Genomic DNA, 17,194 nt, shown 5'->3' on the forward strand with positions numbered 1-17,194 from the left:
GGTGTTCTAGCTTTTCCAGCAAATCGGCAAGGAAGGAAGCTTTCAGATGAAGTTGTTCAGAAAGTACATGACTTTTTTCAAGATGACGAATTCAGCAGACTTTGTCCAGGGAAGAAAGACTGTGTGCCTGTGAGAATTTCAGGAACAAAGGTGTACAAGCAAAAGCGGTTGTTGCTTTGCAATTTGAAGGAAATGTACGTGTCTTATCAGAAGCAAAATGGACCAGAAATTGGCTTCTCAAAGTTTTGCGAGCTTAGACCAAAATGGTGTGTTACAGTTGGCTCTGCTGGAATGCACTCAGTTTGTGTCTGTACAATACACCAAAATGTCAAGCTTATGCTCACTGGTGCATCAATCAATGAAGACTACAAGGAAATTCTTAGCAAAGCTGTTTGCAGCTTGGAAAACAAGGATTGTATGCTTCATCGTTGTGAAAACTGCCCTGGTCCAGAAGGTGTAGAAGCAGTTATTGCAACATATTTTGAAGATAATGACCCTGAAGAACTGATTGAGTACAAACAATGGATTCATACCGACAGGGATACTTTAGAAACAAAGCAGCTTTCAACAGAAGAGTATGTTGAAGATATTGCAGCAAAAATTTGGAACCTGTCTTGTCATCACTACATTGCCAAGCATCAAAGCCAGCACCTGAAAGCTCTCAAAACTGATTTGAAAGAAGGCGAATTCATAATACTAATGGATTTTGCTGAAAACTATTCATTTATTGTTCAAGATGCAGTGCAAGGCTTTCACTGGGAAAACAGTCAAGCAACAGTTCATCCATTTGTAGTCTACTACTGTGAAAACGAAGAGGTGCAATGTGTGAATCTTTGTGTTATTAGTGACTGCCTTCGACACGATACGATTACTGTCCATGTTTACATTGGAAAAGTAATCAATTACCTGAAGATGCAATTTTCCAAAATAAGCCACATCCACTACTTCAGTGATGGTTCAGCTGCACAATATAAGAATTTCAAGAATTTTCTCAACTTATGCTATCACAAAGAAGATTTTGAAATAACAGCAGAATGGAATTTCTTTGGAACAAGCCATGGAAAGTCGCCTTGTGATGGCATTGGAGGCACAACAAAACGGTTGGCAGCAAGAGCAAGTTTGCAACGTCCATATGAAAACCAGATTCTAACACCCAAAGATCTTTTCAACTTCTGCAATGATAATATCAATGGAATCAAATTCTTTTTCATCAGCAAAGAGGAAGTTGAAGAAGAAAAAGCTTCTCAAGAAGAAAGATTCCTGCAAGGGCACACTCTAGCTGGCACAAGAGAAAACCACCATTTTTTGCCCATTGATATGACGACAATTAAGGTCAGTAGAGTTTCTAATGATGCGACATCTTTTTTGGCCAAAATTAGTGCTGCTGAAGTAGTAGTTCAAGTCATGGATCTTCAGCCTGGGCAGTATGTTGCTTGCATTTATGAAAAGAAATGGTGGATTGGAAACATCGTTGAAATCTCAGTCGAACAGAAAGATGCTTTCATAAGCTTTATGCATCCTCATGGTCCTGCAAGTTCATTTTATTGGCCCTTAAGACGTGATACTTGCTGGATTCCAGAACAACTTATCATTGGTGTTATTCCAGCTCCATCAGTGACATCATCTGGTCGGCAATACAGTTTTCCTGAAAGCATTCTCTTGCAAATCAACGATGCTTCCAGAATGATGAAGTAACTGAGGAAGACAGGCTTGGGAACCTGCATAAAGAAACCCACAATCAGGCTTGGGATCCTGTGGTAAAGACACCCTGTAATCAGGCTTGGGAACCTGCAGTAAAGATACCCACCCGTGGCTGTTACTGCATGGCTATCGGGCGTGGCCCCTATGGCGATGGGGATGCTGGTTTTATTGTGATAACCAGTAATGGCTCAGCCATCATGGACCAACGCAGGGCACTGCGCACACAAAATATAAGATACTTTGACCTGAGTAAATAAGCACTTAATGGAAGCGTTGCAAAAGAAAAATATATCCATCTCGTAGAGCAAGAGTTTCTCTTTCAGATGATACTATTCACAATTAAATCCAGGCTGACTATTTTGTAGTAATGGGCTTTGAACTTTGGTAAATAAAGCCATTTGCGCTGACACTGCCAAATTTGAAGAGATTTTGCAAGGCGACTATAAAGCCTGGGTAGTTGGAAATCCAGCTGTATTATGTCCAGCACAAAGATAAGACTTGGTAAAAAGTTCAAGTCCATATCTTTATCTGCAAGGAAATTATTGCAGTCTGAATATTGGTCAAAATTTGTCGCATTAAGTCACGACAGAATTAGGGGTACACTTTGAGTCGACTTGTTTGACCGGATTTTGCATCAGTAATCTTATAATTAATTTCGTTTGAATCAGCACAAAAAACTGTACAGGGTCTCATCTTACTAACCATTCTTATGAATTGGTTTCAATTTTATGAGACCCCAAAAATGGCATTTTGTCTGATGTCGCGCGCATGCGAACTTACTACCCTTCAGACAAGGGGGTGTAGATCAGCAAGTATTGCAGCTAGAGGCTTGAAATCTTGAGAAACTTAATTTAGCACTTGACTAGTGCTACAGATAAAATTTGAAGAAAATTGGAGACATGATGGTGGGAAGGTTTAGACCACTTGGCATGGAATGACCCAACTTTATGATGCAATCACAAACCGACAAATATTTTGATAGCATTATGTTTACAAATGGACAACAGAAGTTGTAGATCTAATAACTTGGAGAGGTCAAATTGTTGTTTCATCATATCCTTCAGCATTACATCAGACATTTTAGGACAATACCCTATACACTTTTCTTTTTGTTTTGATGTAGGTGCTGGCTGCTCATTGTAGAAATTTATCCCAACACTAATCACTACAAATACTCAAATTTTTTGGAGCTCCCTCTGACATGACATCAATGATTGTATTTCCCACTAGACGTGGTAGTTAATGCTTGCTGGGTCACTGCATGCTAATAAATTTCTGACAAGTATGCACACACTTACTCTGCTATGTATGTCATTGCTATGTTAGCAACCTTAACGCAATAAATTAGTTCGGCCATATAACAGAGATGAAACTAAACTATTATAGGCTTAGAGTGGATGATTACACATACCACACAGTCTAATATGATGACACATACTTAGTGTTGCAACAATTATCCACGTAACATCTTTATTAGTTATAGTATGCAGTTTGTTCTTGAGGTTCTCAGTTTCATGGTGAGTTACCACATATATGAGCGTGATCATCTCTTTTAATGTAAAGCCAGTGATCAAAGAGAAGTATTCACAGAAGATATACAGGAGAGTTACTGTGATACTGGCAGGGTGGCTGGTGAATCATGCCTGGGGAGCTCAGTCAGTAAGAGCATTGCCCATGAAACACAAGGTTCTGAGTTTACATCTGTCTGATCCACAATTTTAATTTGTCAGGAAATCTCAAAACAGCAACACTCCTTTGCATAATGAAAGATCCATTCAAAACACAAAATAATTTTAATGTGGACACTGACACTTTGTCCATGCCTCTCCCTTCAGAGCAAATATTTGTATGTAGACAGCACCTACTTAGCACAATAGAGAATTCAATAAACGTAGTAGCTTTCCTATTAATTCTATTACGGTCTTTTTACTGCATATTTCAATTTGTCCTGTATTCCCGAGACCATAAAATCAGCTATTGCTGAGCATTGCTTTTAACAATATTTTGCAAATCCATGTACATTTACTGATAAAAAAAGGATCTCGAAATTATCATACTTAATGCCCCATACATTTACTGCATATTAGGCTTTGTTACTGATAATGAAACACAATTTGATATTAACTGTTACCTGCACAACCAAAATACAAGACACAAATACAATTTCCATGTAAATGTTGTCTTCTTGTTAAGGGTTCAGATTGGAATTATACACCAATGTATTCAACAAGCTACCAATTAACATAAAACAAGAAACTGGAACTCTGAATCAGTTAAAAAAAACCCTCATTAGTCATTATTTCTACAAATTATCTGAATATCTAGTTTCAAAGACTGATAAATTCCCCTAGCTACATAACAAGCAGCAATGTTTGTTATAAAGCTGCATGATAACCAGTAATGTACTGTAAACAGGACTCAGTATTTACAGAAGTCAGTAAATACATTCTTTGAAAAGTAACAATGCAATTAAGTAAATACTAAGCCACCAACAGGAGATAAACAGCGGCTGTTTAGTATAACTAAGGAGGAGGCACTTTTTTCCAAAGCAGTGGCTTTCTTTCTAATATATTTAATTGAGTTTAGCTGGCACAAGCACGAATATCATCAGGTGGTATATTGACAGTTTACTGTTAATAAGAATGCTAAAGTTTAAATGGGTACATCAGACAATGAATTATGAGAAAAGAAATTTCTTGCAAAATCTAACTAAAAGAATGGATCTGTTGGTAGGACACACCCTGAGGCATCAAGGAATAGTAATGGAGGAAAGTGTGTATGTTTGAAGGGGCGAGGGGGAGGGGGAAGGCAGAGGAAGTGCAGCGAGGGATAGGAGTAGAAACTGTTAAGGGGAATCAAGGCTTGACTGCAGTACACAGATTCAAAGGCCTCCAATGGAAATGGATGTAGATTGCAGGAGTTGTGCAGATATGAAGGGGCTTGCACAGGACAGACTAGCTAGTAGAACTGTGTCAAACCAGTCTTTGAAATGAAGACAACAACAGTGGCAGCAGCAGCACACAGATAAAGTTCCTATGGTGCGCTTATCTTTGTTCAAGTGTACATTAACTCATTCCAAATTCATGGAATCTATGGACAATTATGAATGAATGAATCAAGGAAAAATTACAGTACCATAACAAATATTCAAAGTGAAGAATATTTATCTTATTCACCAAGAAGTCTGTTACATCCTAGAACATCTGGATGTAACAATAAGTTCTTTTTTGAAATGATATATTGCAAACAGTTATGCTAACGGCCATAACATACAAAAATCGTGAATGATTTACAGCTGTCAAGATGTGTTGAATGTAAATACCGAATGTATAGCTATTTAGCAGTTTGTTTTTTTTTTTTTTTTTTTTTTCAATATTAACTTTATTTTCCTTTCACAGGCCTATGGTGCATCCATGCTGGATGGTATTTTTACAGGATATACGAAGTTCAAATATAATATGTGCAGGAGCAGTAATAGCTAATAATGTAGTACTGACAACAGCAACCTGTGCAACAAGGTAAGCAAATAGATTTGAATGGTACAACAATTATATGACAATAAAGACACATGCACATACATTTTGGCATTTCATTATTTATTTCTTTAAATATTATGAAATAGGTTTAAGATGAGAAGTTCTTTTCTATTATTTAAATTGCACAGATTCATAAAAAGGTCTATAAATAAATTTTAACATTTCGCCTTACAAATTTTTATTTTAACCCAAATAATATAAATAACTGTTCTAACCTTTCCTCTCACAATAATCATGTCTTAAAAGACACAAAACATTGCTTATAGGGCCTGATGGGCAAACAAACTAGGACAGCTGGAAGGACAATGATTACCTCTTGTTGTGCTATTATTTTCATTGAATTATAAAAGAATCTTTCCCCAGAAGAAGAAGAAAAACATAAAACAGATTCATCAACAATATCTTTGTGATTCAAGCGAAACTATTTAAAACTCATTCCATTACCTTATTTAAAATTTTCCTGTTTCTGCAAATCCAAAGCTACCTTCTTCATCACTTTTCATGTATGCTTTCTAATAAACTGAATTTTTGAGCAAAATAGCATGCCTTTTAACAGTTGCCACCTCTTCAGCAGCAAATGATTCCTGCTCCACAGAACGGATCTCCGCAGAGATTAATGTGTTCCAGTATTTCAGCACAAAACGAAAAGATGACAACATGTCATTTCTTTCATGTTTCACAACTGGCTTGTCAACATCGTCCATAAACAATCCTCTACCTTCAACCAAATCCCAAATTTGCTAGAGTTCTATAAGTAGTATCTTATTGTTTCAGTGATTCATTGGCTACAGCACCTGTTGTTACAACAGCAACTAGCTTATAACTTTCCAAAGCCACCTCTGAAATGGACTTCCTTAATTCTCATATTCATAGCAACACAAAGTCACAAAAGTACAGGGTTATTACAAATGATTGAAGCGCTTTCACAGCTCAACAATAACTTTATTATTTGAGATATTTTCACAATGCTTTGCACACACATACAAAAACTCAAAAAGTTTTTTTAGGCATTCACAAATGTTCGATATGTGCCCCTTTAGTGATTCGGCAGACATCAAGCCGATAATCAAGTTCCTCCCACACTCAGCGCAGCATGTCCCCATCAATGAGTTCGAAAGCATCGTTGATGCGAGATCGCAGTTCTGGCACGTTTCTTGGTAGAGGAGGTTTAAACACTGAATCTTTCACATAACCCCACAGAAAGAAATCGCATGGGGTTAAGTCGGGAGAGCGTGGAGGCCATGACTTGAATTGCTGATCATGATTTCCACCATGACCGATCCATCGGTTTTCCAATCTCCTGTTTAAGAAATGCCGAACATCATGATGGAAGTGCGGTGGAGCACCATCCTGTTGAAAGATGAAGTCAGCGCTGTCGGTCTCCAGTTGTGGCATGAGCCAATTTTCCAGCATGTCCAGATACACGTGTCCTGTAACGTTTTTTTCGCAGAAGAAAAAGGGGCCGTAAACTTTAAACCGTGAGATTGCACAAAACACGTTAACTTTTGGTGAATTGCGAATTTGCTGCATGAATGCGTGAGGATTCTCTGCCGCGCAGATTTGCACATTGTGTCTGTTCACTTCACCATTAAGAAAAAATGTCGCTTCATCACTGAAAACAAGTTTCGCACTGAACGCATCCTCTTCCATGAGCTGTTGCAACCGCGCCGAAAATTCAAAGCGTTTGACTTTGTCATCGGGTGTCAGGGCTTGTAGCAATTGTAAACGGTAAGGCTTCTGCTTTAGCCTTTTCCGTAAGATTTTCCAAACCGTCGGCTGTGGTACGTTTAGCTCCCTGCTTGCTTTATTCGTCGACTTCCGCAGGCTACGCGTGAAACTTTCCCGCACGCGTTCAACCGTTTCTTCGCTCACTGCAGGCCGACCCGTTGATTTCCCCTTACAGAGGCATCCAGAAGCTTTAAACTGCGCATACCATCACCGAATGGAGTTAGCAGTTGGTGGATCTTTGTTGAACTTCGTCCTGAAGTTATGACTGACTGATGTGAGTGCATTTCAAGCACGACATACGCTTTCTCGGCTCCTGTCGCCATTTTGTCTCAATGCGCTCTCGAGCGCTCTGGCAGCAGAAACCTGAAGTGCGGCTTCAGCCGAACAAAACTTTATGAGTTTTTCTACGTATCTGTAGTGTGTCGTGACCATATGTCAATGAATGGAGCTACAGTGAATTTATGAAATCGCTTCAATCATTTGTAATAGCCCTGTACATGAGTGCCACAGCTCATGCTCCACATCTTTGAAGTAGTAATAGTTTTATTCATGTGTGGTTTACTGTTGTAGATGATGGACATGTCATAGTATGGCAGTTTAAGAACAAAAAGAAAATAGATATAATTCATATACACAGATATTTACATACTTACAGGTTTCTTGACAAGAATGGGACAGATAGTAAGCTGTGGCATTATAGTACAAACCGTTCAGCATTTTCCTGATGTAATTTAGGAAAACCAAGGAAAACTTAAATCAGGATAGATGGATGGAGGCTGGAATCTCTATCCTTCCAAATACAAGTTTAGGCTGTTTACTTTATTCAGTTTATTCCTAGTGCACAATATTGTTTTGCAAATAAGTTATTTAATAATAAAAAATCTAGTAGTATACATTCATTAATTTTTCAATGGCAATCTCTGACCATACTGCACACACATTATTTCATAATGTAACACTACATACCCATTATCAGCTGAAAGGACCCGGGTGATGGTTTGGCTTTCATTTAGTACGCAACTTCTCATTTGCTTGCCTGAAAAGGTCAGTCACATCCTCTCATAATGAATGAGATGTTGAGCTCAGAAAGAGGGTATTTATTATTATCCACTGCAGATCTTTGGAATTAGGTTTTCAGTAAAGTAAAAATTATTATAGTGTAAAAAAGGGTGTGAAATGACATATGTTATTATTATTATTATTGGTGACTAGAGGACCACGCAAAAGTATGTATTAGATGTAAGATTTTCTCAGGCACCACACTTATTTCATCCTCTCACTGTGTAGTTTCTTTTTTCTGACCAAACTGTTCCCGTATTGAATTCCTTGACCTACTGGTTCATTTTGTGGTTGCATGTGTGTCCTTCTTGTCCAAGAACTTCAAGTCTCTTATGATTTTGGTGGTCCACTTCATGTTCTTCACATTTTCTGTGTACTACAATATCCATTTAATTTGTAATGCGTGTAGCATTTTCTTGATATGCACTCATAAAATTTCAGTTGATTTTTCTTCATGTCGTGTACTGTGATAGATATCTGTTCAGTCTCTTGTCTACTACACAAACCATCTACTGTCTTGTTGGGGCATACCATTTTTCTGATGAGTCTTCTCTCCAATTTTTTTGATTTTTTTGTGCACCTTGCTGCTCCATGACTATGCTCAAGTCATCTTTTGGCCTCTCTGCCTGCTGCAACATATTTTTTTTCACATCTATTCCGTTTTCTTGAAAGAGATCTGTGGTCTCACCTTTTCAGCCTTCTCTTTCACGATCTTTATTTTCTTTACTGCAGTTTCTGTGTTGTCTGTGAGTACTGCAAGATCACCAGAAAATGACAGTTAGCCAATAAGTCATCCTTTTGTTTTATTTCCTAGTCTGATTGGTTTATAAAGTCCCTGTACTTCAAATATTTTTCCCATTCCCTGACAGCTGTCTCTAATACTACATAGAACAACAGTGGTGAAATACCATCATCCTGTCTCACTCCTGTTACAATCTCAAAGGACTCTGATGACTCTCTTATGAATTTAATATTGGATCTAGTGTTTGTTAGTGTCTGATAACGTTGAGACCCCTACTTACAGTTCTTGGATTATCCCAGAATTGTCTTCAAACCGAGTATCTGTTCAGTGCAGGATATTATTATTATTATTATTATTAACTTGTGTGACGTTTTTTTTACTGAAACTCTCCTCCATGTTATCTAACAAGTAAACCTAACCAACAGATACACTTCGATTATGATCTACTTTAAATATGTTTTAGTGCAGAGCAAAATAAGAGCGACATATTTTTTTACGTGTGCCCATACAGCCATTAAGGAGGTGAAACACCCTCTTGAAAAAATTCAGTTTAATATTTCTGAATGAATACCTTTAAATAAAAGTTCTATCATTTTTAATGTATGTTAGAATGGTGCATATAGATTTGTATAAAAAAGTTCCCCCCCCCCCCCCCCCCCTCCAAGATACATTGCACTTGGTGCACAAAATCAAAGTGCATTCGGCATATTTTTTGACATGAACAATTCTGCGCTTCCTCACTACTGTCTAGATTTACAATAATACTATAACAATAATTTACAAACAATTTCAAATGTAAAATAATTAAATCTAAAAATGTTACAACTTGAAAACAACCAATGGCCAATGTAAAAAAGAAAACAAAGTATTACAAGATTAAAAGATAAATTAAATTAAAACAATATCTATATTTAGAACAATACAGGTACAATATACATTTAGAATACACACTGACAAAAAATTTTACAACACTAAAAAAATAATTAATGTAGATAGAGTAAAGAATTTTGGGATAAATTTGTCTAGGTAATGTACTCAAGTGATTAACATTGCAGGATCACAGGTTAATATGACCAAGAGACAAGCCACAGCAAATGTGAAACACTGGTACATTAATAACCAGTGTAACTGCCAAAATGTTGAATTCAAGCATGAAAACATGCATGCCTTGTGTTGTACAGGTACTGGATGCCAGTTTGTGAGATGGAGTTCCATGCCTGTCGCACTTGATCGGTCATGCCTGTCGCACTTAATGTTGTTTGTGGATGATGCTAGAGTTGGAAAACATCCCCTGGAGTGCTGTTCATGAACAGCAGCACAATAGGTTGAATCGCCAGAATGATGTACAGATATGCAGTAAGGGTGCGTGGGATAGCCACACGAGTGTTCCTGGTGTCATGGGAACCCACACACCAGATCATAGCTCCAGGTGTAGGTCCAGTGTGTCTAGCACACAGACATGTTGGTTCCAGGCTCTCAAATGGTGTACTTCTAACCAACACACAGTGATCACTGGCACTGAGGAAGAACTATCTATCATCAAAAAAGCACAACATTTCTCCAACCTGGCCTCCAATGAGCTCTTGCTTGAAATCACTGAAGTTGCAGATGGCGGTGATTTGGGGTCAGTTCAATGCACACTACAGGGCATCAGGCTAGGAATTGTCCTTGAAGTAACTGATTTGTAAAAATTCGTTGTGACACTGTGGTGCCAACTGCTGCTCAAACTGCTGCTTCATATGCAGTACAATGCACCAGAGCCATACGCCAAACACATTTGTCATCCCTCCAGTAGTGCCATGTGGCCATCTGGAGCCCAGTTTTCTTACAACTATACATTCTTGTGATCACCGTTGCAAGTAATGATGTACAGTGACTACATTCCTGCCAAGTGTTTCTGCAATATCACAGAAGGAACATCCAGCTTCTCATAACCCTGTTACCAAACCCACTGAAACTTAGTGAGGTGTTGATAATGACGTCTTTGTCATCTTAAAGGCATTCTTGAACAACAGTAACTCCCCCATGCAATCTCAAATGTAACTAATGCTCATGACTATTGTAGCATATATTTAAAGCAAACCTGATTTGCATCCTCATAATGGCGCTACTAGTGGCACTCTTATGCGATTGGTGCACAATTTGAAAACACATCATCTTTCAGATGTAGAAAAACACCTACCAAACTTTGTTTATGTCACACAACTCCTTCTTGGTATTGCAATAGCTTTGTGTCAGTGTGTATATCTGGGAAATACTTATTAAACAATGCAACATGACAACTGGCATTGCAGCAGACACGTATCGGGTGTGTGCACAGCAGTCTGGAGATATTTCTAATTTATTTCTGACACATGCATCTCTGGAATACAATAGACTGAATTGGATATTAATCATGCTGTATGGTTTGCTATTCGTCAAATGCCAAATGAAAAACAAAATTGTGGGAAGGGGAGGATTTCTAAAAAAAATGCCTTTTCTGACAATTCTGGGTGCACCATTGTAACATGACTGAACTTTTATTTGAAGTCTTTTTATACCTGTTACCCATTCAGCGGTATTTATACAGAAATATTGAACTCAGTTTTTTTCAAAGGGATGTTGCACATCCTTAATGGATGTATGGGTACATACAAAAAATGTGTGTATCCTTTGGGCAAGTTCACTTGTAAGTAATCCTTCACTGTAGTTAATTAATTTTGTGTTCCATGGATTATTTGTATGATAAATCATAGTGATGTAGAACGAATCATTTTACATTCATATTGCACATTCTCCAGTTTATTGAGTGTGTAACTTAACAAGCACTTTTTAACTGGCTTCTTAAATAAATTGGTTTTAGTGATCTCTTAAACCTCTTTAGGCAATTTATTGTACAATTTTATTCATTTGTAGAAAATGCTGTTATGTTGTTTTATGTTCCTCCTTTCTTTGTAATTGTAAGTTAGTCTAGCATTTGTTCCATGTTTATGAACAGAGCTGTTTGAGGAGCAATAAATCAAGATTACTTCTGGTGTACATAACTGACTGGTACATGTACTCATATGGTGTATTTAAAATTCTTGATGTTTTGAACAAATCATTACAATGAAATTTATTATTATGCCTTGTTATTATTCTTATGGCCCTTTTCCGCAGTTGGAAAACTGTATTTATATTCTGTACATTTGTTATCCAGAAAAGAATTCCATAGCTAAGAACTGAATGTATATATGAATAATATGTAACTAAAAGATGCTAGCTGCTACCCAGTAATCGCTGGAATCTAGAACAAAACATGCATATGAAATATTGTTTGCAAGTATCTTCATGTGTGCTCACAGCTTCAACAGATAATCAATATTCATTGTTAGAAATATTTTTTGTTAGGCAGTCTATAAAGGTACCATCAACATTAAATTTAATAATGCAGTTTTCACTCTTCAATTGAGATTCATGGCATTTGTTTCCTTAACATTCAATGTAACTTTATTGTCAATTGGCCAAATTAAACTTTGTGTTTTATATGCTTTCTCTGCCAGGAGTTATCTTGTTTTCTCAGAGACTATAATACTGCTGTCACCAGCAAAGAGAATTTTGCCCCTATGACTAATTTTGGGAAAGTCACTTATGTACTGTATATTAGGAACAGTAGATGTCTGAACACTTGTACGCTACCCTGAGGAACTCTGTACAAATGAGTTTTGGTTACAATTAGTGTTTCACTAGAATTGTACCATTATTTGATGTTCATGTTGTCTCTGCTCTTTTTACCCTACCTGATAGGTATGAGTGGAGCAAGTCACAAACCACAACTTCTTTTTTCCGTAATGATTCTAGCTTATTTAGTAGAAAATTGTGGTCAACAGCATCAAAAGCCTTAGAAAGATTTGAGAATATGCCTGCCACTCATCCTTGTCAAGATCACCAAATACCATCTTTGTGAAATGACTGCAGCTGACTCTGTGCATTTACCACTTAGGAACCCACACAGTGACTAACTTACGAGATTGTTTTCACTTAAATAATTCATTCCCTGTTTTTCATAACCAATTCTGCCATTTTTTACAGAGATGACACAAGGAAAATAAGCTGGTAATTTTCTATGACTTTTACGTTACCTTACTTCAGCAGATGTAGTGCATATTTATTTGCAAGTATTAGATTTGTTTTGCAGATTTTATGTTGTAATTTCTTTGCAGTACTTGAAAAAGTCTCATTCACAATGTTTGCTACCTGCTGTGGGTCTCTTATTACATTATCCCTTCTCCCTTATCTACATATTATTGCACTTTCATTTGTCTCTCCCTATTTCTTGTTTACTGATATCCCGTAGTACTTGTGTGTCGATGGGGATGAAATGATGATGATTAGGACAACACAACACCCAGTCCCTGAGTGGAGAAAATCTCCGACCCAGCCGGGAATTGAACCCAGGCCGTTAGGTATGACGTTCCATCACGCTGGCCACTCATCCTGGTGGACAGCTTTATGCTGTAAAGAGCAGATTAAGCTGTTATTACTATCCTAAACAGCCAATGAATGGACATCATTCAGATCCAATACAATGGACATAGAGAAATTATGGGCAATGTTTAAACTGATTGTAAATTGTTCTCTAGTAGAGCTGTGCCAAGAAAGCAGATTAAGGATGGTAAAGACTCATTATGGTGAATGACAAAATTTGGATAATGCTCAGAAAACAACAACTGTTGCACACTTAGCTCAAAATAGAATGCAGAAATTTTAACAGGTAAAGGTTGTACCATTATCTGTGAGAGTTAATTATTTCCAGTGCTGGACTCTACATTTTGTCAAGGTGAAAACCATTATCACAGTTAATTAAAGCATTTGTCAAAGGTAGTTCATGAAAACTGAATTCCAGAAGGATGAAACAAATGCTAAAATCTGGATGTTCTCATAATCAATAGTTTAAGTTGCCTGCATTCAGTGCTCAGCCACACAGGTTAATGAGGTTGCAGCAGATGGTAATAGTACTGATTGCATCCAAATATACAACAAACCACACTGACACATCAAAAACAATGTTTACTTCATGTTTAGAGAGGATTTGACCTATTTCAGGAGATAGATTCCCTACAAATGGTAAGGTCATGTGGCTTGAGCCATTCATCTTAAGTTTCTTGAGGTGAGACAAGTACCTTTGATTTGCAAAGCCTAGTGGACCTTCCACAGTGGATAGCCATCATCTTCAAAAACACTTTTGAGATGTTCAATTTATTTCCTGTAGATGTCCCTATCAGCAACCATATATGCTCTGTTTATATGTGTATTCAGGACATTTCATAGAATGGTGACACTGTCCACTCACACATGCCTGCTGCCATGAACGTAATTCTGATGATCTAAGAAATGATGAAATTTCTCCTTGCTGTGGGCTATGTTAAAAAAGTGTCATTTAAATACCTCCAAAAGATAACAGGCATAGAACTCGCAGAATCAAATGCCTTCTCCTCGAAATCCTCAATAAAAAAGTTTGCCACTGGGGGAGACAAGGGGCTTTCCATGACAATCTTGTCAATTTGTTCATAAAATTCATTATTAAATAAAAAGTGAGTTGAAGAGAGCATATGGCAAATCAGTGTTATAATTTGTTTGCTAAAATGTTTTGCAATCAAGGATGAGGACTCTGTGCGTGTGAGTTTGGTAAATACAAGTTATGTAGATTAATACCATCTTTTGCATCTGTAATGAAAGTATTATTAAGATCATATGTGTAATCTATTATTTTAAAGCATCTCCAGCGGCCACTGTAATAAAGCAGTTTTTCTTACAATTTTGTATTCCAGGATCATCAACAATTTTAATGCTTTAACTTATTACTATAAAAGTGTTCAATTATTATCATTACTCATGACTGTTTGTTATACCATTCTTAACATTCCTTAAAACATTTATTGATGGTACTGTCAACAGTTGCATTAATAAATGCTTTAAGGAATTCAAATAAAGTTGCTGTTTCCTGTCAACAAAATGCTGAAACTGAAAAATTCTTAACACTCTTCTTCACATATATCTTAGACTATTGCCACTTTCACTGACACTAAATACTTTGCTGTTTGTAGGTCTACTGACATCTCGTCATTTTTTGTACTCTGTTTTGGTGTCATGGGATGAACTCATCTTTTGTTCTCATGGCCGTGGGATCATCTGCTATTGCTCTGTGTTTGCATTTATATTTTTTGGCAGACACACATGTGAATTGCTGGTGCCATATTTCCATGCTCTTTTATGTTCTGTGCACCTTATTTCGAATGTCTGACCTAAGTCTAGGGCATCAAAACTGTTACACAGGAATTGGTAGATACCAGATTTTTTAATAAATGTGTCACTTTCTTTCTGTGTAATGAGTTTATATCTGTGTGTAGCTATTCTATCTTAGTTTCTGATTCAACTACCAAGCAGAGGATGTCATCAATGTACCTCTGCCAGTATAGTACATTGTATTTTCCTGCTACTGTTTTCTGGTCTATTCTTTCTTCTGTTTTGTTCATAGAAATATCTGCTAACTTTCCCAAAATGTGGATCCCATTGGCAATTCTTCTTGTGGTACGTAAATTCCTTCTTGAATTCAAAGTAGTGTTGGTTGGTAATGTGGTGTAGGAGTGTGCTTATCTCTACTATGTTATTCTGTGGATTGTAAGTGTCTAAGTCTTGTTCTGTTATCTTGATTATTTCCTTGCTGGGATTGTGGAGTACATTTTTTATACATCAAATGAAGCAACACAGTTGTATCTGCAATATACATGCTTTTTATGTTGTTTATTAGTTTTTCTGTATTTTTCATTGTTCTGTCAGTTTGTGTTCTTTACTGCTGCTGAGCACATTTACCAAATGTCTGGTAAGGTCATATGTGGGTGGTTTTCTGCAATTTATGGCTGTTCTCATGAGAGTGTTTACTTTGCGAATTTTTTGTTGCCTCTAGAGGTTTGGAGCATTGGGTTTCATAAGTGTCATAAAAGCCTTTTGTCTGTCATCAAATGTGTGTTCTGTAGCCTTTAGTACATTTTTCATTTTTTGTGTGGAGCATATGGGAAGAAGAATTTTAAGAAAGATGTAAGAAACCAAAAAATGAAGCAGTGAGTTGTGTCAACAATTTAACACTGTTTATAGTATTAAGTTAAAGCATGAGAACTATTCATGATCCTACTAAACACAACTGTAAAAATAAACATATTGCAACAGTGACTATTGAAATGCTTTAAAATAAAGTAAAATATGTTTGGTCTTAATAATACATTTGTTATAGACACAAAAGATGATGTTAACCTACATAACTCTGACTGTGTAAAACAGGCCTTACATCAAAGAAGACAACTGTACTTTGGTAATGATGCAAGATGAGAACTGCAAGATGAGAACTAACCTGTAAATCCGAACTGCTTGGCCTCAAAGTTTTCAGTCTGCTGATAAAATCAGCTCAATTCCAGATGTGGTAATGACTCATTCCAACAGGTCATCTCAGCAATGAGGCTAAATGCTTAGCCATATGATACAGAGAAGGCCCAGTATTATTTCTATAGCTAGTAGAAGTACATCCTCTTTGTGGACCTTAGGAAGCACACTATGGGTTTTAATCCGCTCACAACTTCTTTATGTAAGAAGGATGCACTCAAGAACTGAGCCGTCTTGCAGACCAATGAGTTCAAAGGATTCTTATTTATCTGGTGGTATGTGCTAATATCCAACTAACTGCACAGCTTGTAATTGTAGACCTCAAATCAGTGGAATTTCTTTTATAACCGTGGAAAGCAACCGTGTCTGCGTCCTCATATAGTCTTGTAATGACACACTCCCTGCACTGGAGAAGTTTCTCCCTTGTGGGCCAGAACTGAAAATTGCCCAAGCTTCCTCCCTTATTTCATGCAAAGAATCACTGGAAAGGGGCTACACAAATTTTTCTATGGCACTGATGAGAAATGGTATGAGGCCTGTTCTTCAAAGGATTAACATTTGTGCCCACGTCAACAGCTGTGCTCTTGTTTGTAGGGAATTTTTCTTCTAAAATTGATCATATTCTCCCTAAACATAAAATCATGGTTATTTTTCTGTCATCACCAGAGATAGCCACACCTGAAGGGTGACTTGATTCTACAAAAGGCAGGAATGTAAAAGGTTCTCTGTCAGTAAGATTTGTTATACAGCAGACATACTTTATGCACAGTTCAAGAATGTCACTAGTAGCATCAATGCTACAATATGATAAATCTACTATGGCTGAGCACTGTATGCAAGCAAGCCGTCCAGTGGACTATGAAAATATCTCTGTTTCATGATGCAGGAATTCAGTTTTCGGGAAACATGCTGAAATATGCTTGACAGATGATTTAATTAATTGTGACAATGGTTTTAACCTTCACAAAATATGTAATCTGGCATGGGCAATAACTCCCATAGACAACAGTACTATACTCATGTCGACCATAAT

The 17,194-nt window shown here is 37.1% G+C and overlaps 1 protein-coding gene across 1 annotated transcript in view; it reads left to right on the forward strand.

The window, feature by feature from the left end:
• The window catches only part of LOC126484745 (uncharacterized), a 131,423-nt gene that overhangs the window by 72,024 nt on the left and 42,205 nt on the right, over positions 1 to 17,194 (forward strand). Inside the window, exon 4 of the mRNA XM_050108343.1 lies at positions 5,100 to 5,219. Within this exon, the coding sequence (XP_049964300.1) occupies positions 5,100 to 5,219 (120 nt within the window). The remainder of the gene's footprint in view (positions 1 to 5,099; positions 5,220 to 17,194) is intronic.

This window comes from Schistocerca serialis, chromosome 1, assembly GCF_023864345.2.
Source record: "Schistocerca serialis cubense isolate TAMUIC-IGC-003099 chromosome 1, iqSchSeri2.2, whole genome shotgun sequence".
NCBI lineage: Eukaryota > Metazoa > Arthropoda > Insecta > Orthoptera > Acrididae > Schistocerca > Schistocerca serialis.